General features: G+C 46.0%; 1 protein-coding gene across 1 annotated transcript; it reads right to left on the minus strand.

Annotated features, from left to right (window-relative positions):
• Positions 1 to 1,601: 1,601 nt before the first annotated feature.
• LOC142311607 (keratin, type I cytoskeletal 17-like) lies at positions 1,602 to 21,406 on the minus strand. Its single transcript, XM_075350168.1, is given in 10 exon segments — positions 1,602 to 1,705; positions 5,738 to 5,772; positions 5,904 to 6,118; positions 6,223 to 6,348; positions 6,981 to 7,122; positions 7,530 to 7,546; positions 7,765 to 7,921; positions 10,311 to 10,393; positions 21,081 to 21,286; positions 21,289 to 21,406. Coding segments are annotated over 10 exon segments (1,203 nt in total).
• Between the last annotated feature and the right edge of the window lie 4,121 nt (positions 21,407 to 25,527).

A 25,527-nucleotide genomic window follows, 5' to 3' on the forward strand; every position in this document is an offset into this window, starting at 1 on the left:
CCAGACTCTTCCAGTAATCATTGTATTGTAGTTGTGTATTGCTAATGTAATTATCTTAGTAGCCATTGTCTAGTCGGTGACTTCCAGACTACATGTATACCCTCAGTCTTTCTGTAGACATCATTTGGATGAACATTGTCCATGCAGCTTGAGATTCATCCAATGGGATAGGCGATCTTGTCCAACCAATCGATGAGGACGCAGTGTATCCAAGTGGAAGGCTGTGGCTATAAAAGGGATTTCTTTAAGCCACCAGGTGGTTGTTGATGGATGCTGATGGATCCAGTCTAAGCTCTTAGGAGCTGAGTAGAGGATCAGGATACCTTATGGCTTCAATCTAGGGACTCCGGTTCCAGTTGGAGACCATATCCACAGTCTAGGGATTTCGACTCCGGCTGCCAGGATTGTATCATCAAACCAAGGACTACTTAAGGAAGAAACCCAGGTTGGGACAATTCGGTCACCTGGCTACAGACTTTGCAGACCTCAGCCAGCTTCCTAAATCGGGCGTTATTCCTTTCTCGGTGGGTGCCCGCCGAAAGCGGGGTGCTGCCGGATTGGAGTAAGTGGCCCTGGAAGCTCTGAGGCATGGACATTCTAAATCCCTGGTAAGCCAGCGGAAGGGTGAGACTCTGTTGCCTGTTACATTTGTGTGTTTTGCTGGTTATGTGTTATGTGCCGTTAATTGTTTGGGGATCCAATAAAGTCTAATTATTGTGAATCCCTCACCCTGTGTTGTCTGAGTATTGTTACACCCACGGTTAAGGAGGCCGGTGTTCAGTTGGGATGAGCCCTGAGCCACGCTGTCTTTCTAAAGGCGGTGGGTTTTAGTGGACGAGAGCACCCACTGAGCCCCGTGGCTCCACACTGACCATGACTCATAAAAGTAGATAGAGGCAAGCAATCATCAAGTCAACCTGTCTCAGATAAAGGATATCGACCAGCACCAGAAAGGGGCATTATTTTAATCTTTAGTATGAGGGTCTTTTTTTTAGTATTTCTGGAATTTAATAATTGCTGTGTAATGAGATATCCTAGATCAGGGGTCCCCAACCTTATATTTGGGAGCCACATGTGGCTCACAGGGCCATGATGTGTGGCTCATGGCTGTCTGTCAGCTTGCTGCATTAGCACCAGGTCTAGCAAACAACTATGAAGAACAGATCTCCAGATGGTGACTTCTGTAAGATACCCCTTGATCTTTGTATACTGCCTCGATGGGGTGATTTCTGTGGAAAAGCTTTGGCTGTCATTATACTGGTATAGGCTCTGGGTGTCACTACTGTGAGGGGTGGGAGCTAAATGTGGCTTGTGATCCTCTCTCGGAGCTGAATGTGGCTCTCCTGGTCGGAAAGGTTGGGGACCTCTGTCCTAGATTATCAGACATCTCAGGCATATGTCATACAGTAACTGACTAGATTTTTCCAGTATCTTGGCAACTTGGTTTGTTCTTTCCCTATAAGTATAATAATGTGACAACAATAATGAATTCCTGAATAAGATTTATTAAGTAGTGAAAGCAAAGATATACGTTATGCCCATTTCCCAAGCAGACTGTGCATCATCCAGCACAGGCTATGGTAATGATGATGATGAAATGGTTAAATCTTCAATTTCTCTTCAGTTGCATTCACTTTCTGTGATACAATTTTGCCATTGACCACTTCTTCCACGATTGTTGTCACTTTCCTAGTTTTACTTGGCTCTTGACACAAAGAAAAATATTGGTTAGGGAGAGCTGTTCAGTCTGTGACATGTTTCAAGAATATATTGTTAGAAATGGTTCTAGACTTATTTGTTAGTGTGTAAGTGCTATAGTGATTGAAGGACCAGCTAGTATATACCGTATTTGTCGGACCATAAGACGCACTTTTCCCCCCCCAAATCTTGGGGGAAAGTTGGGGGATGCGTCTTATGGTCTGACTATAGGGCTGCGGCCGGGAATCAGGGTGCTGCGGTGGAGCGGGTCATCGGGGGCACGAGCAGGCAGCAGCAGCGCCTGCCGTGACCACGTGGGGCCGCTCATTACATATGCACGCCCATCCCCCGCCCACTTCTCAGCGCAGAAGCCGGCACTGACAGGTGGGCGGGAGGACGAGCGGGGACGCGCGCATAGCAAAGAGCCGGTCCGCATGATCACCCCTGGCAATTACAGCTTGGAGTGATCATGTGCGGCTGTATTCACTGCTCCCCGCGCGTCATCATCAGCGCGGGGTGCAGTGAATCAGTGTACTCACCCGTCCCCATGTGTGGAGCCGTCCCCCTGCAGCACGCGATGTCTTCCTGTCTGTGCCGGTCAGCTGATCTGTGCTGGTCATGTGATCGGCACAGACAGGAAGACATCGCGTGCTGCAGGGGAACGGCTCCACACACACAGGTCAGCAGCGCAGAGAGGAAGATATGATCGGTGCTGCAGGGAGTGAGGAAAAGGTAAGTATAAACGTTTATTTTTTTTATCTGTGCTATAGGATACAGGCCATATACCAGGATGGTATATGAGCACGATGGGGGCATATAGCAGGATGGGAGTATTTGAGCAGCATGGATGGGGGGTATATGAACAGGATGGGGTATATGAACAGGATGGGGGGTATATGAACAGGATGGGGGGTATATAACCAGGATGGGGGGTATATGAACAGGATGGGGGGTATATGAACAGGATGGGGGGTATATGAACAGGATCGGGGGTATATGAACAGGATGGGGGTATATGAACAGGATGGGGGTATATTAATAGGATGGGGGTATATCAATAGGATGGGGGTATATGAACAGGATGGGGGTATATGAACAGGATGGGGTATATGAACAGGATGGGAGTATATGAGCAGGATGGGGGAATATGAGCAGGATGCTGGTATATGAGCAGCATGGGGGTATATAGCAGGATCATATACAAGGCAGGAGGATCATTACCAGGATGGGGTACCTTAGTAGAGAATTTGGGGACATTACCCCCATAACAGTCTCAGCAGCAGATCCTCGCCCCATAACAGTGTGTCATGACCACATTTTTTTGCTTAAAGTTTTATTTTCCTATTTTCCTCCTCTAAAACCAGGGTGCGTCTTATAGTCCGGTGCGTCTTATAGTCCGAAAAATACGGTAGCTAATAGAAGTACATTGTATTTTACCATAGTGGGTACAGTATAATGTGCTGGTACCATAAAATTGTACATGCAAGTAATAAGTAGTTATTCCTATTCTGTAGTTAGAGTTAGGTATCAAGAAGCATGTAGGTGCTGTGGCACTGTAGGTACAAGGTAGTATGCAAGTGTGTAGGCGCTTGAGCACTATAGATTAATGTTGGTAGTAGTTATGTAGTGTGTTGTTACTATAGGAAATGTAGCTATCACAGGGCATATTGATTCTACATGTAATTACATTTACTAAGTACAGTGGTACTGTAGATAGTACTTTGCATATACATCCTTTAGGCTATGTGCACACGGTGCGTTTTTCTCGGCGTTTTTGCGCATTTTTCGGGTGCGTTTTTGGCCTCAAAACTGCATGACTTTGCTTCCCCAGCAAAGTCTATGAGTTTTCATTTTTGCTGTCCCCACACAGCGTTTTTTTTCAGCTGCGTTTTTGTGGTGACCACAAAAACGCAGCATGTCAATTATTCCCGCGTTTTTCACTGCGCTTTTCATCCATTGAGTTCAATGGGATGTTGAAAGACGCAATGAGAAACGCAAATAGCTGCGTTTTGGTGCGTTTCTAAGACCAAAAACGCAGCTATAAGCGCAGGAGGTGGGTAGTAAAGTGACGTGTACAGGAAGAGGATTCCTTCTGTCAATATAGACAGAAGCATGAATCCTCCCGGTACCGTCACCGCCGCTTCCATCTCCCGTCCTGGGCATGTATGCTGCCGTGCGGCGCCATGTACAGGCAGGAGGTGGAAGCGGCTGCGAAAACAAAAGTTAACAGTAGAATAAAAAAAAAAAAAGTTATACTCACCTGTCTGCAGCCTCGCGGTGCCATGCCCGCTCCCAGCTCCTGTCACGGTATCGCCGCTCCCGCTCCGGCTGTGTGCAGTCTCCCCGGGGCAGGACCTTGCTTGCAGGACCTGGCGATGGATCACCTGATGCAGTCACCTGACGCATCAGCTGATCGAGTCTCGGGCTGACGCGGGCGCCCGGCCGGTATCAGCGGATGCGTCAGGAGACTTCATCCCTGATTACCGGCAGCTGCTGCAGCGATCGGACAGGATCAGACTCCTGCCCCATCGCTCCGGGAGCTGCCGGTAATTCAGCACATAAGTGAGTATTATTTTTTTTTTTTTTCTACTGTTTTTTTTTTCTACTGATGCATCAGCTGATTGTATAATCGGCTTTTATACAATCAGCTGATGTGTGATGGGATTCACATCCTTTAACCTGACACATCATCTGATCGCTTTGCCTTCCAGCAAACCGATCAGATGATATTGGATCCTGATTGGACGGCGCGGGACCCTGACCCAGGATTACTGCGGAGGGGGGTTTATTTCAATAAAGATGGAGTCACTAATTGTGTTGTGTTTTATTTCTAATAAAAATATTTTTCTGTGTTGTGTTTTTTTTTTATCTTTACTAGAAATTCATGGTGGCCATGTCTAATATTGGCGTGACACCATGAATTTCGGGCTTAGGGCTAGCTGATAATATACAGCTAGCCCTAACTCCATTATTACCTGGCTAGCCACCCGGCATCAGGGCAGCCGGAAGAGTTGGATACAGCGCCAGAAGATGGCGCTTCTATGAAAGCGCCATTTTCTGGGGTGGCTGCGGGACTGCAATTCACAGCGGGGTGCCCAGAAAGCATGGGCACCCTGCACTGTGGATTCCAATCCCCAGCTGCCTAGTTGTACCCGGCTGGACTCAAAAATGGGGCGAAGCTCACGTCATTTTTTTTTTAAATTATTTCATGAAATTCATGAAATAATTTAAAAAAAAAGGGCTTCCCTATATTTTTGGTTCCCAGCCGGGTACAAATAGGCAGCTGGGGGTTGGGGGCAGCCCGTACCTGCCTGCTGTACCCGGCTAGCATACAAAAATATGGCGAAGCCCACGTCATTTTTTTTTTTGGGGGGGGCAAAGAAATCCTGCATACAGTCCTGGAAGGAGGATGCTGAGCCTTGTAGTTCGACAGCTGCTGTCTGCTCTTCTGCATACACTATTGGATGGAGGATGCTGAGCCTTGTAGTTCGACAGCTGCTGTCTGCTGTCCTGCATACACTATTGGATCGAGGATGCTGAGCCTTGTAGTTCTGCAGCTGTCTGCTCTTCTGCATACACTAGTGGAGAATGAAGAACACATTGAAGAAGGAAATGACATCAGACCTTTTTTTTTTTGTTCACTGATAAAAAACGCATAAGGACGCAGTGAGCAAAAACGCAGCAAAACGCAGCAAAAAAACGCACCAAATCGCGGCAAAACGCGTGCGTTTTTTGCCGCGTTTTTTCGACGCAGGTGCGTTTTTGTGCGTTTTTAGCGGCCAAAAACGCACAAAAACGCAGCGTCAAAAAAACGCAGCGTGTGCACATAGCCTTACACTGTAAGCCCTGCAAAAGCATAGATTCCGTGGGCTGTAAAAGCTAGGTAGTATGCAGAAACTCTTGTTCTATAGACTATAGATTATATTTAATATATAATTTATATCATGGACTAGAAATAATAAAGCTATTATGATACTGTAGATACTCAGAACAGCACTGCTACATTTCTCTCTCTCATATATTCAGACTACAAACTTACCTTTTGGAGGGATTGTTACTTCTTTGCGGTACCATCTGGAACAGAATTTGCAAAACAGTATAATATATCATACTAGTAATTAGGGTATTTAAACGGATATATTAATAAAAAAAAATATCCAATTGTGACACTACATTATTCCATGTGGAGCATTGATCATACTTACAATTCGCCATCGATTAGTCTGCGGTAAGTCTCAATCTCCATTTCCAAACGAGTCTTGATGTCTAGAAGTAGCTTGTATTCTGCATTCTGTCTTTCCAAATCAGCGCGGAACTGACTCAATTGTTCTTTCAGATTTACAACATATTCTTGCAGTTGTGATAGCTGAGTGTTGTAGCAACGCTCGGTGTCCGCCAATGAGCACTCCAGGGATTTTTTCTGTTAAAAATTAACAATGTTGAATCCATATTTACATCAGAATACGTTTTACATTTCCTCAAAAATGTTCAAGACAGGTTCCTAAGGAACGGCGTAATTATTACCATGGCAAGTTGGGCCTGTAGTTCAATTTCTAGTTCTTGATGAGTACGTCTTAGCTCGGTCAGTTGAGTCTTGTGGCACTCAATCATTTCGCTGCTGTGTGTGATCTCTTTATTAAGTTCAGCACTCTAAAACATAAAACAATGAAATTAAGTGAGAGTTGATAGGTCACGATTTTTTATGTTTTTAGCAATTAGTCCCATTTGTATTATGTGATTGAAAGGTAATAAATATCTCATAGTGATGAAAACGTCTTCCCAGTCTACTCAATGCCAAGGTTGTAGGATCAACGTCAATAATTATTTCTCCTGAGTTTTTCTTTTATATTTATGCTAGACGCTTAAGTCTTCTGCAGGATCAGTGATAATACCTGATCCTCCAATATCTGTCATTGTGGGGCAATTTGCAGGAAATGTTTTATCTACTATGTATTACCATTTTTTGTACTTCATACAATGTTATAAGAAAAAACATCTCTGGATATCTCTTGTGCAATTTTAAGCACTTATCTTAATGATTGAGCTCAACATCTCATATTGAAACCTATCATTACAAGATATGGAGAAATTAGACTGTGTCTGGAGAAAGTTCACTAACCAAAGCATTTGCATTCAGAACATCAATCATGATGAATAAATCATTATGAGACATGTGAACACTAAGTAAATGAGAAAATGTCAAGGGACAAAATGATCCAATTGTCCTTGAAAGTGTACATTTTGCTGTAGGATTTTACCATGTCTGTTCATCATCATCTCACCTTTTCGTTAAACCATTCTGCGACCTTCTGCCTGTTCTGCTCTGCAATTTCTTCATACTGAGCCCTCATATCGTTCAGAAGTTTGGTTAAGTCCACTCCTGGAGCAGCATTCAGTTCCACATTAACATCGGCTCTTTCTCCTCTAAGGCTATGTGCCCACGCTAGAATGTCCATGCGTATTTTTTTGCCTGAAAATCCGCAACTTTCGCGGCAAATCCGCACCCGCGGATTTGCCGCGGATTTACCGCGGATTTACCGCGGATTTGCCGCGGATTTTGATGCGGATTTCATTTTTTTTTTTTCCCCCATTCAAAACAGAAAATCCGCACCAAAACTGCACCAAACAATTGACATGCTGCAGTTTGTTCCGCATCAAAATCCGCGGCAAAATCCGCAGCGGAAAAATCCGCAGCATGGGCACAGCATTTCCAAAATGCCATTGAAATGGCTGGGGAGTAGCTGTGCTGCAGATTTTCGGCAAATCCGCGCTAAATCCGCGTCAAAATCCGCGTCAAATCCGCGATAAATCCTGTAGCGTGGGCACATAGCCTTAGGGCATTAATTTCCTTAAAAACATTCAAAAAAGTAATATATAAGGATAATTCATGAAAGAGCTTCAGATAAGGTTCATTAAGACTATGCGTAATATAGTTATGTCTAAAGTTATCTTAAGAGGTTGAGAAGAAAAAACATGATACTTGTAATAAATAAAGCCAAAATATCATAGATGTGATCAAGAATGTTCTAAGATACATCCAAAGAATAGCAGAAAACTACTAAATACCGCTTCATGGTTCCTCTTCAGACATGCAATTTCTTCTTTCAAGCTCTCAAGCTGTGGTTCCAGAGCGGACCTGGAGAAACTCAGCTCATCCAAAACTCTACGTAGACCACAAATGTCCGATTCCACACTTTGGTACAGACAAAGTTCATTCTCATACCTGAAATCGAATGATACATGAGAGTTGTTAAAAGGAGATATTTCCACCATGTAGAGTTCAGGTATCTTTATTTTTTAATTTCTTATATCTACATTGGATAATACATCATCTACATTGGATAATACATCAAGATTTATAATCAATGTGATGGATCGTCTTTAGACATTCTTTACAACAGCAGCAAACACAAGTGTGGACAATCACTTCAAGATCAAGGACAGTAGATACAACCATGTGGTAAGGGGTGTAATGGTGTCATCTCGCACTAGAAGGTGGTCCCATTGCAATGTTTGCTTTGAGTTTCCTTTAACATAGGTCTCTTGTATTGCTCTGTAGGATGGTTTATTAATTATTTAGTGGAGAATTGAAGTGTCAAAGCTGAAATTAGTTTTCCATTTACACAAGATTGGATCTTCACCGATAAGAGATTAAAAAAATCATCATTCACAATAGATGATGTTTTGTTATATTAATATACTTGTAGATTTCCTGAAACAATAGGATGTATGAGTGTAAAATAGCCTTAGTTGCCAGTATGAAAAAGGGCAAGGTTTCTAATATCTATTCTCTATATTATGGGTCTCTAACCTGTGGTTTGGGAGCCATATGTGGCTCGCAGGCCCAGGATGTGTGGCTCGTGAGTGTCTTCTATCTTGGTGCATAAGCACCAGGTCTAGCAAACAACTATGACAGCTATGAAGAGCAGGTCTCCAGATGGTGACTTTTTTTGAGTTGTCGGGCACAGAAGAGCAGATCTAAATGGGGGTAGGGTAGAAACCCCTGGATCTTGGTATACCGCCTTGGTATGATTTCTATGTAAAAACTTTGGCGGTCATTATACCAGTAATGGAGGCTCTGGGGGTCACTACTGGGCGATTTCTGGTTTTGGCTCACGAAACTCTTTCAGAGCTGAACGTGTTTCTCAAGATTAAAAAGGTTAGGAACCTCTGCTTTAGGCCTGAAACACACATCCGTTAAAAACACGCACATGCCGCGAAACGTATTTTCCCTGCGTGTTGCGTGAGGTAAGTACGTGTCTCGGGTACGTGCGGGCCACGTGTGGAGAACATGTAATTTACATACGTGGTCCGCGCTGCTGTCCATGGTCCTGATCTTCGGCTCCATCCCCGCCCACTCCCCGCTGACGCTGCTTCCGGCCGAACGGAGGGGCGGAGATCAGCGCCCGGGACAGGACGCCCACCTCCTTTACATGCTCATAACAAGCAGCGACCGGCAGGAACAGTTTGCAGCGGTAGAATCTGCGGGGCTGGTGGAGGTGAGTATTTGTTTTTTTTTATTTTATAATTAATGACACGTATTCTCCGGCGCGTGTCACTCGGGCCCGCATCCACACTACATCCGTGTGGTACGGGTGCGGGCCGTGTGACACCCGTGCTTTCGGAGAATATGTGGACATGTCAGCGTGCAAAAATCAGGGACGCACGTAAGTACGGAATGGACACACGTTCCATTCCAAAATACTTACGTGTGTCCATACAATAGTGAAAACATAGGTCCACGTGTCTCCATGCCGCCGGTACGTGAAAAATCTGCCAAACACGTACCGGCGGCACGGATGTGTGTTGGAGGCCTTATATAGATTGTGATATGGAAAAATCATTGCCACATTTTTTAAAAACATACATTTAATACATGATTTAAACAATAGGTCATTAATGATGAGACATTCCCTTTAAAGTCTCAGTTAATGCTTAGGATACATATTGTTCATGCTTAGCTTACCAGGATTATACTACATTCAGCATCAAGGCAACTTATATGTAATTAGTAAAGGTCTGGAGAGGCTGAATATATTGGCACTGATTCATCATTTGCATTTTTTTTTTAAGTCATTACTCATTTTTATTTTTTTTGTCTTATGGAATTCACTGATGTTCATTGCTCTAAAGTCATCAAAATGGCACATGTGGTTCATGTATTTGGCGCAAAGTAAAAAAATGGCTCCTTAACGGTTATCATTAACCATTCTCTCAACTTTTTTAGCAATAATGACGTAAAAAAGATGCAACTTTTGAAAACATGAATAAAATGACACCAGCGGATGACTGGAAACAGTTGCACCAAAATTTGTTTAAAAAAATTTTCAACTGATGAGTCAGCAGAACACATCTGGAATCACTAAACTCAGAAAGCAGACAAAAACAAACACATAAAATAGACTTAAAAAAAAAGCACACAACAAAAAGGCTCAAAACACATAAAACTAGAGAAAAACAAGCAAAAAAGGCAATGATGAATCGGGGCCTGCTGAGTAGAGGTATGGTATGTGGTTGCTCATATATTTATACTCTACTTGTTTCTTTTTGTAATTGAATTGTTCATGAAATGTTAGGGATTCAATTGCGCTTTAAGCTCCTTTTATACTCACTTCATTCTGAAGTCTTCTGCAGCCAACTTGGCATTGTCAATTTGCAGGACTAGGTTGGCATTTGCGGAGCTTTCAGCCAAGATCTAGAATTTGGACAGAACTCATTTAGTATATTGACATAAAATACTGTAGGCTGTCCATCTAGTTTTCTATTTTCTCCAGTTCCGTAACTATATACTGTAAAGGTGTATATTGGAAAGCTTAGATAGAATCACACCCATTCTGCTAATGCCCCCCCATAAACTCATAAAATATAATTGTAATCAGTTTCTTTAATTGATCAGAGCCATAAAAAGAGTAAAGTGATCCATAACGTTAATTCTAGGTCCTGTATATTTCATGTCTTATCCCAAGACCATACAAGTGATATTAATTGTAATCTTGAAAGGGGAATTTGAAGGGACTCCATTCCCTCTGGGGTCTTCTCATTCATTTTTGATTTGCTTCATCTGATCATGTTGTCAGCAGAATTTTGTTTAGTACATTGTTTACATGCATAGTCTGACTAAGAAAACTTTTTTCGCCTTAGTCCTGCTATTGCATGTAGACGTCATACATTTGGATCCACCACATGATCCTCTACTTAAAGTGGAGAGACAATCTGGTGTGAGTTCAATAGAGATTGTTGTTAGGTTGACCTAACGGTCACAGCTGTTGCCAGCGATGTCCGAATGCAGAGAGGGTACCGGTGACCCCCCTCTGCCCTCCCTTTAGCCTTCAATGAAAACAGGCAGACACCGTTATACACGTAAAGGCTAGGAGATGTGCGGCTCCGAATAGAAAGTGTATTGGTATTATTTACATTACAAAGTTATACAAAGTTGATTAGGGCGTAACTATGCAACATACATATTCATTAATCTACATTCATTAAGGCGTGGATTGCATATTCCCAGCAAGAGAAATTAATATAATGACTTATACTCCCATAATAGTCTATTCCGCCTCTCATTCTCATAACAAGATGTTTGTCAGTCATTTCTAAGTCAAAACATTCTGCGTCCTTGAAGTTGGTCTCACAGTTTATTACGCAAATAAGTCTGGTTCGGTCTTGCCAGGGAGAATGAATTTCTATTATTTTCTAAGTCAGTGAAAAAGGTTAACTCTTTCCTCACAATCCCCCCTATTGGCGTGATTGATGGACAGGGGGCCATCGAGAAGCTGTGGACTATAGAGAGAGCAGGCTAGCCTCCAGATACTTTCTGAGCCGCGGGTGTGCTCAGGGAGTGTCGTCTCACATCCGTCACCCAGGACTGCCTGCATGCCTCTCGATAGGAGTCTCATCATGATACGCCAAGGTGATTTCTAGAGGAAAGAGTAGAGAAGAGAAAAAAGGCATATTAGTGATTTCTTACGGGTGCTGAATAATCATTGTATCTACATTGCTTCAAGCAGCGGGAAAACAAAGCCATTAGCAACTTGAACACTACATAAGCAACTAGTAAACAGAGTAACACTTGGAACACTGATAGTCTGTTGTAACAGCCTCCCCATTGAAACACTTTGTTTATTGGGACTGGTATGGCTAAGTATGGCATGGAAGAGGCTGTCACAAGTGCGTGTGTACATATCCAGCAGTCTGTGATCTCAAGTTTTTCAGCTAACACTTCATGATGGGTCTCAAATGAATTCTGCCGTGGTGTAGAAGGCCCCAAAAAGGGAGTACACATAGAAATACTTATCAGCAGTATTAGGCCTTCTTGCAATGGCTGGCATGGACCCATGTCGATCTCCCCTCAAGTTTGACGGAGGTTGGAGTGGTCAGCTGGACAGTCAAAGGCCCTTCGAATCGTGGCTCAAGGGTCTTTTTCACGTGCTTCTTTAAGTAGACCCGGTCACCAGGCTTTAGGGAGTGGGTTCCTGGAACAGCATCAGGATCAGGTAGAGAAGAGTAGACCCTTTGGTGGGTTTCAGTTAGTCTCTTCTGCAGGGAAACAACATAAGACGTTAGGCTATCACATTGCAGGTGTAACTCCTGCGGGAAGAACATCCTAATCTGGGTGCACTACCAAAGAGTATTTCAAAGGTGAGAGCCTGTGCTTTCCCTGCGGGGTAGTCCTTATAGAGTAAAGAGCTATGGGGAGACATTCTGTCCATGGTCTACCAGTCTCCTCAACTGCCTTGGCTAGTTTGAGCTTTAGAGTTCCATTTAACCTTTCCACTTTCCCTGATGACTGTGGGTGGTAAGGCGTGTGTAAGGCTGACTGAATGCCTAACAGGGCACAAGTGTTCTGGAAAACTTGTCCAGTGAAATGAGTACCTCGGTCTGACTCTATGACTTCAGGGAGTCCAAACCGAGGCACCAGCTCACAGGCCAATTTCTTTGCTGTAATTCAGGCCGTGGCTGAGCTGACAGGGTAGGCCTCTGGCCATCCTGAGAAGAGGTCTACACAGACAAGTACAAACTCGTAGATGCCATGTTTTGGCAACTGTATATAGTCTATTTGTACTCTTTGAAATGGGGCAAACGTCTTTGGCATGTGTCTTTGCGGGGTTTTAGTTAGCTGGCCTGGATTGTGTTGTTGACAGATGTGACAAGCTTTTATTCTCTGGGAGGCGTATTGTCTGAAGCCGGGGGCTATCCAATATGGTTGCATCTGGTTCATGATTGAGTTTGTGCTACTGTGTGTGGGATAGTGGAGTACTTGGAAAATGGCAGGGAACCAACTGCGTGGCAGGACGGGAAGTCCGTTTAGGCGCCAAATCCCCTCCACCTTTTCTGCCCCCTTGGCCCGCCATCCGGCCTTTTCTTCCTCAGAGGCGTTTTCTTGTGTCTCAAAGAGGTTCTGCATTTCTTCCTCCGTCGTTGACACTGTTTCCGTCTCCTTCAAAGGGGGTAAGGCGGCTTGTTTTGCTGTTTGATCGGCCAAGCGATTTCCTCTTGCCTCGGGTGTTTGAGCCTTGGTGTGGGCAGCAACCTTTATGATTGCTAGCTGTTTTGGTATCAAGGCTACTTCCATTAGTTTCTTCACTGAGGCTCCATGCCTGATAGGATTTCCTGTTGCTGTGAGGAATCCTCTAGTCTGCCAGATGGTGCCAAAATCGTGCACAATGCCGTGTGCATAGGCTGAGTCCGTGTAGATGTTCGCTGTTCGTTCTTCCAGAAACTCAATTGCCCAAATGAGGGCAAGAAGTTCTGCTTCTTGAGCAGATATGCGTGGAGGTAGCGGTTGTTGTCTGAATATTGTGCAGGGGCTTTGCCTCATGTTCAATGAGTTCCTGACAATCATGATCAAATGGTGCGCTGGTACGTTTGTCACTCTCTTCTGTCACTCTCTTCTGTGAGGAGGAGTTAACCTTTTTCACTGACTTAGAAAATAATAGAAATTCATTCTCCCTGGCAAGACCGAACCAGACTTATTTGCGTAATAAACTGTGAGACCAACTTCAAGGACGCAGAATGTTTTGACTTAGAAATGACTGACAAACATCTTGTTATGAGAATGAGAGGCGGAATAGACTATTATGGGAGTATAAGTCATTATATTAATTTCTCTTGCTGGGAATATGCAATCCACGCCTTAATGAATGTAGATTAATGAATATGTATGTTGCATAGTTACGCCCTAATCAACTTTGTATAACTTTGTAATGTAAATAATACCAATACACTTTCTATTCGGAGCCGCACATCTCCAGTCTTATGTGTATAACGGCGTTCGCTTGTTTTCATTGAGACGGAGTAGCAGAGGGGGGGGTCACCGGTACCCTCTCTGCATTCGGACATCGCTGGCAACAGCTGTGACTGTTAGGTCAACCTAACATTATCTGGCGCCCGAAAAGCAGGGACCCGTGTTTCTAATCCCAGGATATGCAGTGGACTGTCTTGCCATTCAGAGGAGGAGTGGACTAGACGTGGGGACCAGAAACACCTGGCCAGGTAAGAGTTGAACCTTATTCTTCTCTTTATGCTCCCCACATCTGATCTCCCCTCTCCTCAACGCGCAAAATGGTACACTGTGAGTAGGTCCTGGGTTATTGGCGGGTTTCTACTGAACTCTGAGAGAGCCTTGCCAGCTGATGTTTTCTGTGCCTTGTTTGGTTGTTTGCTTGTTTGTTTCTCTGTGTTTCTCTGCCTCTCCGTGTGTCGCGTGTCTGCTCTCCTGCGCTTTACTTCTGTGCTGTTGTCCTTGTTGGTTGTCATAGATCCCATACATCAGTGAGTGTTGAAAGGGAATAGTGTACCTGCTCTGTCCAATGGATGTGATATTCACTGCCCTAGTGTTAGTGGGAATAGCCCTGTTTGCCATTGCTATCGGATATAGAGTGTATCTCTGTTACAAGAAGGGTAACCCAGCGCCATTCAACATTCTCAGCCCCCTCTGAAGTTAGGACACCACCTTTCAGTAGGAATACACATCAAGAATCAGTCTTTGGGTATCTCCAGGAAAGGTGGTTCTAGACCTCACCTTAGGTAGGAATACAAAAGGAGTTAGTCTCTGAGTATCTCCAGGATAGGTAGGTTTAGTCCAAAGGACGTTCAAGGGTCTAAAAGCTGAAGAAGATAGAAGACGAAAAATGGGGCAAGGAATATCAAAAGACAGAAGAGCTGGATGCACCCTGCAACATCTCATTACGTGTTATCATGGCAAAAGAACAGCCAGTCAGTCCAAGGAAGTTTTCAAGACATTTGGATTGAAGGGGAAGGATCAATTGGACCCCAACAAATAGGATACAATAACAGCTACTAGAGCAGGAGTGATAGCAGATAAATCATGGACTGAACTAGTCAGAACTCTTTCTGACATGGCAAAAACAGCCCACGATCAAGGTTGGATATACCATGAAGAATCAGACACATGGGAAGAAGCTGGGAAGAAGGTTAATAAGGAACAGCAGCTTCCTCCGTACCTGTCAGCTACTCCTGGAACAGCTCCAAAAATAACAGGATCCCCGGAATGGACCTGCACAAACTGTAGCCAACAAAATCCGGACTGGAGTGAAACATGCCTAGCCTGTGGAGCCCCACAGCACAAGCTACAAGCCACAGCACCAGTGCCTCTTTATCCCGTAGTGGAAAGAAGAGTCCTGATAAGACCACCTGTTAATCCACAAAACCCAGATGCTCCTAGAGATGCAGTTCCCCGTACGTATGAAGACTACGTACCCTGGACTCCAGCCGAGCAGATGGCTTTCCTGCAAAATGCTCCAGATCCGACTAGAAACCCAGTCAGTTTTTCACGATACCTGAACCAAATACAGGTCTCCTACAGAAGCACTTGGTTGGACATGGAAGGTTTGTGTAGAGTTAAAATGTCTCCCGAACTGTATGCCAAACTCACTGCCCACCTGACAGGACATGTTCCGGACAATACCCGTAATGTGGAATCGGGCCAAGATTTCATGATAAGACTCAATCTCTTCTGCGCCCAGGAGCAAAGAACTAAGGGCACAATGGGACCAGTGCATCAAGGTCCTGTGGAGAATGTCAGCTCATTTTACTACAGATTGATGCAGTCATACGCAGATGAAGGGCTGGACTTACAAGCGGGTGCAATACGTCGCCTGATGGTAAGATCCTTCATGGATGGAATACATGCACCTCTGGCAGAAAGATTGAAAGCGTGCTGCCCAGAATGGAGGAACATGGAAGACATAGATCTTCTAGTCAACAAAGCAAGTGGCTTAGAAACCGACGCAAAGGATAAAAGGAGCAACAAGAAAGTTGTCATAGCAGCAGTGGACGGTCAGCCAGAAGGTACAAGAAGGAAGGCACCGACCTGCTACTATTGTGGGAGTCAGAGGACATGTGATCAGAGACTGTAGAAAGAAGAAGAGGGACACTCAAAACCAACCCGAGAGTCAGGAGGAGAAGACTGCCTGACTTGCGGCAGCACGGGATAGGGATGCCAGAGGTCCATTTATACATGTCCCCCTTCACATTGGCAACAAGGAAATAAGAGCTTTGGTGGACTCAGGAGCCTCACGCTCCTGAACCCCAGGAACCTAGTGCCTGAAGGATCCATCTCATCTGAAGCTACTGTAGTATCCGGATTTGATGGACAAGCCCAGATAATCCCAATAACACATCCACTGAAGGTGAAACTGGGACCACACATGTTCGTGTCTAAATTCTTAGTGTCCCCCCTGGGTGGAGATGCCCTAGTGGGAGAAGATCTACTATCAAGACTACAAGCTCAGATTGTCTACAATGAAGATGGATCTGCTATCCTGCAAATTCCAGAAGATATCCCAGAAGCCCTGTGCACTCTCCAGATGATAGAAGACCAACCAGAATCTGAAGTTACACATGAAGTAAACACGGACCCAATACTTCTACAAGTTCCTGCAAAACTCTGGTCCACATCAAAAACTGACCTCGGCACACTACCCGTGCCCACAGTAAAATTTTCAGTCAAGCCTGGAATTACGCCACCGCAGCTGAGACAATCCCCCCTCCCGCTACCTCTCGCAGTACATCTACCAGTACGTGGATGATTTACTACTGTGCTTCCCTAGTGAAGAGGAATGCTTACCTTTCTGGCAGAAGTAGGATGCAAAGCAAGCAGAGATAAATGCAGACGGTGGATTCCCAGTGCGTCACTACTCATGCAACCGCTGTATGATTGCACAAAGAATGTTCCTTTTTCCCTTACAGAAGAAGCTTGATAAAACTTTCAAAAGCTCAAGGAACTAGTGATTGATGCATCTGCTCTGGCACTACCAAACTATGATCTCACCTTTAATCTGTTCGTAGCAGAGCTTCAAGGATTTGCCGTAGGAGTACTCACCCAGAAGACGGACAAACATCACATTATCGGGTACTACTCCTCTCAACTCGACAACGTCACCAGAGCAGCACCAACCTGTGTCCGTGCTGTTACAGCAGTTTCAAACATACTGCAGAAAGCATTTGAAATCTCACTCGATTTCCCGACTACCATCCTTACCAGCCATTACATCTATGCTGTTCTCAATCAAGTGCAGCTGAAACACCTCTCCATGGCAAGACAAGTCAGACTTCAGTGCACGCTGTAGCTACCCCCCAAACATCTCATTTGCTCGAGTTACAAGTCTAAACCTTGCTGATCTGCTGATCTTTACAAGTTTAGAAGGGGGGACAGAAGAGAGTGACAGAAGAGAGGACAGAAGAGAGTGACAAACGTACCAGCGCACCATTTGATCATGATTGTCAGGAACTCATTGAACATGAGGCAAAGCCCCTGCACAATATTCAGACAACAACCGCTACCTCCACGCATATCTGCTCAAGAAGCAGAACTTCTTGCCCTCATTTGGGCAATTGAGTTTCTGGAAGAACGAACAGCGAACATCTACACGGACTCAGCCTATGCATACGGCATTGTGCACGATTTTGGCACCATCTGGCAGACTAGAGGATTCCTCACAGCAACAGGAAATCCTATCAGGCATGGAGCCTCAGTGAAGAAACTAATGGAAGTAGCCTTGATACCAAAACAGCTAGCAATCATAAAGGTTGCTGCCCACACCAAGGCTCAAACACCCGAGGCAAGAGGAAATCGCTTGGCCGATCAAACAGCAAAACAAGCCGCCTTACCCCCTTTGAAGGAGACGGAAATAGTGTCAACGACGGAGGAAGAAATGCAGAACCTCTTTGAGACACAAGAAAACGCCTCTGAGGAAGAAAAGGCCGGATGGCGGGCCAAGGGGGCAGAAAAGGTGGAGGGGATTTGGCGCCTAAACGGACTTCCCGTCCTGCCACGCAGTTGGTTCCCTGCCATTTTCCAAGTACTCCACTATCCCACACACAGTAGCACAAACTCAATCATGAACCAGATGCAACCATATTGGATAGCCCCCGGCTTCAGACAATACGCCTCCCAGAGAATAAAAGCTTGTCACATCTGTCAACAACACAATCCAGGCCAGCTAACTAAAACCCCGCAAAGACACATGCCAAAGACGTTTGCCCCATTTCAAAGAGTACAAATAGACTATATACAGTTGCCAAAACATGGCATCTACGAGTTTGTACTTGTCTGTGTAGACCTCTTCTCAGGATGGCCAGAGGCCTACCCTGTCAGCTCAGCCACGGCCTGAATTACAGCAAAGAAATTGGCCTGTGAGCTGGTGCCTCGATTTGGACTCCCTGAAGTCATAGAGTCAGACCGAGGTACTCATTTCACTGGACAAGTTTTCCAGAACACTTGTGCCCTGTTAGGCATTCAGTCAGCCTTACACACGCCTTACCACCCACAGTCATCAGGGAAAGTGGAAAGGTTAAATGGAACTCTAAAGCTCAAACTAGCCAAGGCAGTGGAGGAGACTGGTAGACCATGGACAGAATGTCTCCCCATAGCTCTTTACTCTATAAGGACTACCCCGCAGGGAAAGCACAGGCTCTCACCTTTGAAATACTCTTTGGTAGTGCACCCAGATTAGGATGCTACTTCCCGCAGGAGTTACACCTGCAATGTGATAGCCTAACGTCCTAAAGCCTGGTGACCGGGTCTACTTAAAGAAGCACGTGAAAAAGACCCTTGAGCCACGATTCGAAGGGCCTTTGACTGTCCAGCTGACCACTCCAACCTCCGTCAAACTTGAGGGGAGATCGACATGGGTCCATGCCAGCCATTGCAAGAAGGCCTAATACTGCTGATAAGTATTTCTATGTGTACTCCCTTTTTGGGGCCTTCTACACCACGGCAGAATTCATTTGAGACCCATCATGAAGTGTTAGCTGAAAAACTTGAGATCACAGACTGCTGGATATGTACACACGCACTTGTGACAGCCTCTTCCATGCCATACTTAGCCATACCAGTCCCAATAAACAAAGTGTTTCAATGGGGAGGCTGTTACAACAGACTATCAGTGTTCCAAGTGTTACTCTGTTTACTAGTTGCTTATGTAGTGTTCAAGTTGCTAATGGCTTTGTTTTCCCGCTGCTTGAAGCAATGTAGATACAATGATTATTCAGCACCCGTAAGAAATCACTAATATGCCTTTTTTCTCTTCTCTACTCTTTCCTCTAGAAATCACCTTGGCGTATCATGATGAGACTCCTATCGAGAGGCATGCAGGCAGTCCTGGGTGACGGATGTGAGACGACACTCCCTGAGCACACCCGCGGCTCAGAAAGTATCTGGAGGCTAGCCTGCTCTCTCTATAGTCCACAGCTTCTCGATGGCCCCCTGTCCATCAATCACGCCAATAGGGGGGATTGTGAGGAAAGAGTTAACCTTTTTCACTGACTTAGAAAATAATAGAAATTCATTCTCCCTGGCAAGACCGAACCAGACTTATTTGCGTAATAAACTGTGAGACCAACTTCAAGGACGCAGAATGTTTTGACTTAGAAATGACTGACAAACATCTTGTTATGAGAATGAGAGGCGGAATAGACTATTATGGGAGTATAAGTCATTATATTAATTTCTCTTGCTGGGAATATGCAATCCACGCCTTAATGAATGTAGATTAATGAATATGTATGTTGCATAGTTACGCCCTAATCAACTTTGTATAACTTTGTAATGTAAATAATACCAATACACTTTCTATTCGGAGCCGCACATCTCTAGTCTTATGTGTATACGGCGTTCGCTTGTTTTCATTGAGACGGAGTAGCAGAGGGGGGGGGTCACCGGTACCCTCTCTGCATTCGGACATCGCTGGCAACAGCTGTGACTGTTAGGTCAACCTAACATTGTCACGATGTGACAGCCCCTTTAAAGGGAATCTGTCACCAGGTTTTGCCAGTTTTCTGTGTGTACTGTGCATAGGCAGAAAGCTGCAAGTCAGTGTTGGGCATGCTTATACAGAGCTTATGAACCGAAAGGACTACATGGCAGGAGATGTACCAGTCCTCTAGTGATGATCTTCTCATAAAATAATCAATTTATCAAAACTACATCAAGCAGCCCAGTAAGTGACACATCGCTGGATACAGGGTCTATACTATGCTGCACTCCGATTAGGTGGCAAAAACCTGGTGACTGATTTGTTTTAAGTAAGACATTTATTTTCACCCAAACTACTAGCATGGACATAGTATGTTTAAAGAGATACAATCATCATGATTTTGTAAATTTTAGGTAATTCAGAAAAAGCTAATTAATTTAGTTTCTTTCGTAAAAATATCCCATTATAAATTTAATGATAGAGCCTGGAGTTAGTTTGCTACTTATTAGTTGTAGACATATTCCATAATTGATGATGCGAGAAACAGAAGATCAATGTAATTTCCTGGACATATTAATAAATGACAGATTAATAACTGGGTATTGATGTTATCCCCATCTCTTAAAGGGAATCTGTCAGCAGGCTTTTGCTATGTAATCCAAGCACAGCATGCTGTAGGGGGTTAAAAAAATAAAATCAACTATGCCTCTCATCAGGCTGTGTGCTATTATTTACTTAAACTAAGCGATTTATCACACAGTGATTATCATTGCTCTCAGCCCTCCTGTCATTGACACCTCACTGCCAATGTACAATCTCTATTGAGAGCCTCGTGTAGGCAGGGGTAGCATTCGCAGCTCTGCTGCTTTACTAAATCTAAAAACTCTGATTGTGGCAGAATGGCTGCAGCAGGCAATCTAAGTGACACATCATTGGATTCAGAGTGTTTTTGCCTATATCATGCTGCTCTCAGATGAGGTAGCAAAAACCTGGTGACAGATTTCATTCAGAATGCATTTTGAGGGATCTTTTATGGACAGATGGGTGTTGCTTATTTGTCCAGATGAGTGATGTCCTCATATGTAAAACTATAAAATAAAGGTAGTGCCAACCCTGGTTGGTTTTACAAATGTACAACAGAGAAAAGTACCTTTATTCACTCACCTTGCATTTGAGCTCCTCAATGATACGGAAATAAGGACTATAGTCCTCTACTTTTGGCTGGTGTTTAATGTACCATTCCTTGATCTTTGCTTCAAGGTCAGCGTTGGCATCTTCCAGAGCTTTGACTTTGTCCAGGTAGGAAGCCAGGCGAATGTTGAGGTTCTGCATGGTCTCCTTTTCTCCTCCATGTAGAAGGCCATCATTTGACTTCCAACTGAAAAGTGTTCAGATCCCAAAGCCAAGTCTCCAGTCAGGCTGCTGACCCTGTGACTAGTGACACTGCTGCACGACGATCTTACAGATCCACTCTTCCAGTGACAAGACATGGTACAAAATAGTCAGGTGCCACCTCTTCAGGCTTCAAGGATCTAGTAGGAAAGTGTCAGTGGATCATACAACACTGCTCAACCTGAAGATATTTATACAGAATCACTAAGGTGGGTGTAAAGTCATCTTAATTTTATATTATACAATAAAACATCATGTAAAGCCTGGTCGGATTATTACAAATGATATATAAAATACAAATCTCTGTTTTTACATAAAATTATGTTTATTGTCCTAGGAGAGATTTTGGGTGCTGACAAACAGCCGACAATTACTAAGGTAAATAATAATTATAATGTGTAATTTTATATGGCAGCTTTCTAATGACGTGTGTAACTGATATTTTAAGGATTATTAGCATCATTGAGAAGACGCTGGAGTTATCCTATATTAACATGACATACTGATTATTTCAATTTTATGTTTTTCGGTTTAATAATAAATATGAACATCTATATATATAATTGCCTTATTCTGTCTGTCTGTCTGTCTGTCTGTCATGCTTCAAAATTGTGTCCTTCCGGTGACATTGTGTCCTTACGGTGACACAAAGCTGATTGGCCGCTGGGCTCGCCATGGCCCCGCCCCCCCACACCGATTGGCCGCTTGCCCAGGCTGCGCCCCCACACGGATTGGCCAGTCGCTCGCCCAGGCTCCGCCCCCCCCACAGATTGGCCTCTCGCCCCGGCACCCTGCAGGCATTGGCAATTCGGCCACGCCACGCCCCGCCCCCCTCACGCAACGCACGCTAGCTCTGGCCCCGCCCACCTCCCCGGCGCATTCCCCGAACTGACACGGCTGTCACGGAGGTGAGTACTGTACTCCCCCCCCTCTCCCCCCCCCCCCGCGCATTCCCCGAACTGACACGGCTGTCACGGAGGTGAGTACTGTACTCCCCCCCCCCCGTCCCCCCCATCCCCCGCTCGCACGGGAGTGGTGTGGGCTCCTGTGCGAGCGGGGGACGGGATACGTTGACATGGTTACAAGCGCATCAAGGTCCTGCAGCGGCGGAAGATCCACACGCACACACATAACAGCACACACACACACATACACACACATCAGATCACACTCACTCTCACACACACACCTCACACACACATTACACACACATCACATCGCATCCACACACTCACAGCATCCGGTGATATCGCTTGCTTCTCGGCCTCGATACTGTGCTGTTGTGACCTTCCAGGACCTGACGGAGGATCACATGGCCAGAAGCATGTGGTATCTCCGGATGTTGTGACTGTGAGCGCGTATGTGCGATATCGTCAGTGTCTGTGTGTGTGAGTGTATGCGATTGGGTGTGTGTGAATGTCGGGATCGGGTGTGTGTGAGTATCGGGATCGGGTGTGTGTGAGTGTATGCGATCGTGTGTGTGAGTGTCGGCAGAGGAGCACGGCGTGCTGGAGGAGGCTGGGAGCAGAGAGGCTGATCTTGGGGAAGGCTGGGAGGGGGAGGCTGATGCTGGGGGAGACTGGGAGGGGAAGGCTGATGCTGAAGGAGGCTGGGAGGAGGAGGCTGGGAGGAAGGAGGCTGGGAGGAGAGAGGCTGATCCTGGGGAAGGCTGGGAAGGGGAGGCTGATGCTGAGGGAGGCTGGAAGGAGAGAGGCTGATGCTGGGGGAGGCTGGAAGGAGAGAGGCTGAGGCTGGGAGGAGAGAGGCTGATGCTGGGGAAGGCTGATGCTGAGGGAGGCTGGGAGGGGAAAGCTGATGCTGGGGAAGGCTGGGAGAGGGAGGCTGATGCTGGGGGAGGCTGGAAGGAGAGAGGCTGATGCTGGGGGAGGCTGGAAGAAGAGAGGCTGATGCTGGGGGAGGCTGATGCTGGGGGAGGCTGGGAGGAGAGAGGCTGATGCTGGGGAAGGCTGGGAGGAGAGAGGCTGATGCTGGGGACAGAGAGGAGAGGCTGATGCTGGGGACAGAGAGGCTGATGCTGGGGACAGAGAGGCTGATGCTGGGGACAGAGAGGCTGATGCTGGGATGAGAGAGGCTGATGCTGGGAGAAGAGAGGCTGATGCTGGGGACAGAGAGGCTGATGCTGGGGACAGAGAGGCTGATGCTGGGGACAGAGAGGCTGATGCTAGGGACAGAGAGGCTGATGCTGGGGACAGAGAGGCTGATGCTGGGGACAGAGAGGCTGATGCTGCGGGCAGAGAGGCTGATGCTGCGGGTAGAGAGGCTGATGCTGGCGCAGCATGGCGGATGGAGCACGTTTGGGAGTGCGCAGCATGGCGGATGGAGCACGTTTGGGAGTGCGCAGCATGGCGGATGGAGCACGTTTGGGAGTGCGCAGCATGGCGGATGGAGCACGTTTGTGAGTGCGCAGCATGGCGGATGGAGCACGTTTGGGAGTGCGCAGCATGGGGGATTCAGCACGAGGGGGAGTGCGGAGTATGGCGGATGGAGCACGTTTGGGAGTGCGCAGCATGGCGGATGGACCACGTTTGGGAGTGCGCAGCATGGCGGATGGAGCACGTTTGGGAGTGCGCAGCATGGGAGATGGAGCACGATGGGGGGTGCGCAGCATAGGGGATGGAGCATGATGGGGAGTGCGCTGCATGGGGGATGGAGCACGATGGGGAGTGCGGAGTATGGCGGATGAAGCACGTTTGGGAGTGCGCAGCATGGCGGATGGAGCACGTTTGGGAGTGCGCAGGATGGGAGATGGAGCACGATGGAGGGTGCGCAGCATAGGGGATGGAGCACGTTTGGGAGTGCGCAGCATGGCGGATGGAGCACGTTTGGGAGTGCGCAGCATGGGAGATGGAGCACGATGGGGAGTGCGCAGCATGGCGGATGGAGCACGTTTGGGAGTGCGCAGCATGGGGGATGGAACACAATGGGGAGTGCGCAGCATGGCGGATGGAGCACGTTTGGGAGTGCGCAGCATGGCGGATGGAGCACGTTTGGGAGTGCGCAGCATGGCGGATGGAGCACGTTTCGGAGTGCGCAGCATGGCGGATGGAGCACGTTTGGGAGTGCGCAGGATGGGAGATGGAGCATGATGGGGGGTGCGCAGCATAGGGGATGGAGCACGATAGGGAGTGCGCTGCATGGGGGATGGAGCACGATGGGGAGTGCGCTGCATGGGGGATGGAGCACGATGGGAAGTGCATACCTCCCCCCAACACACACACACACACGCGCGCGCGCACTGCACAACACACCACACACACACACTGGGAACCACAAACAACTGCCCTACACAGACACCCACACACAGACAACGTTGCACACACAAATATACGCACATACCGCACAACACACACATTGCACAAAACATACCTCCCCCCAAAACACACCACACACACACAAACCGCGCAACACACACACAACGCTACACACACAGCGCTCCACAAACAACGCAACACACAAACAACACTGCTCTCACCCCCCATCACACCCAGACAACACCCAGAACATGTACAGCGCCCTACACAAACACTTGGTAACTACACACAACAACATCTATATATATATATATATATATATATATAACAAAAATCATACATGAACTACACAATACGTAAATTCTAGAATACCCGATGCGTAGAATCGGGCCACCTTCTAGTATACTATAAGTGTCTACCTTGTGATTGCATATGTACTATAAAGGCAGACCACGTGTCAGCTATGGAGACCCCAGAGACAAGGAGTCCAGACAAGGTGGGCCACCATTCTTATGGGTGGTGAATATCTGTACTGGAATCTCTCTTCTACAGGTCTATATTGCCCCTACACTGTGTGACATTGACAAGAAAATCTAGGAAAAATGTTGTGGGCAAACCAGAACCAAGTTCTCTTTTCACATGTGGTATTATTACCCATCATCAGAGACCTCATTTTAGGCCGTGTTCACACAAAGCGTTTACAATGCAGAATATTGCCATGATTTTCCAATAATGCAGTAATTGAGCTGCATTTTTAACTCATTTTATGAAATTCGGGGGAAAATCCACACTTGGAAGTCACCCTATAAACACCGCCTCAACCCTTATTATACGCCCCTTCACTTCTACATTGCGTTCCAAATTATTATGCAAATTTGGTTTAACCCTAGAACGCATACCTGGGGCCTCGCAGGCCTGCTAGGTCATTTGTTTTCTATGGTAGATTG

This window comes from Anomaloglossus baeobatrachus, chromosome 5 (assembly GCF_048569485.1).
Source record: "Anomaloglossus baeobatrachus isolate aAnoBae1 chromosome 5, aAnoBae1.hap1, whole genome shotgun sequence".
Lineage (NCBI taxonomy): Eukaryota > Metazoa > Chordata > Amphibia > Anura > Aromobatidae > Anomaloglossus > Anomaloglossus baeobatrachus.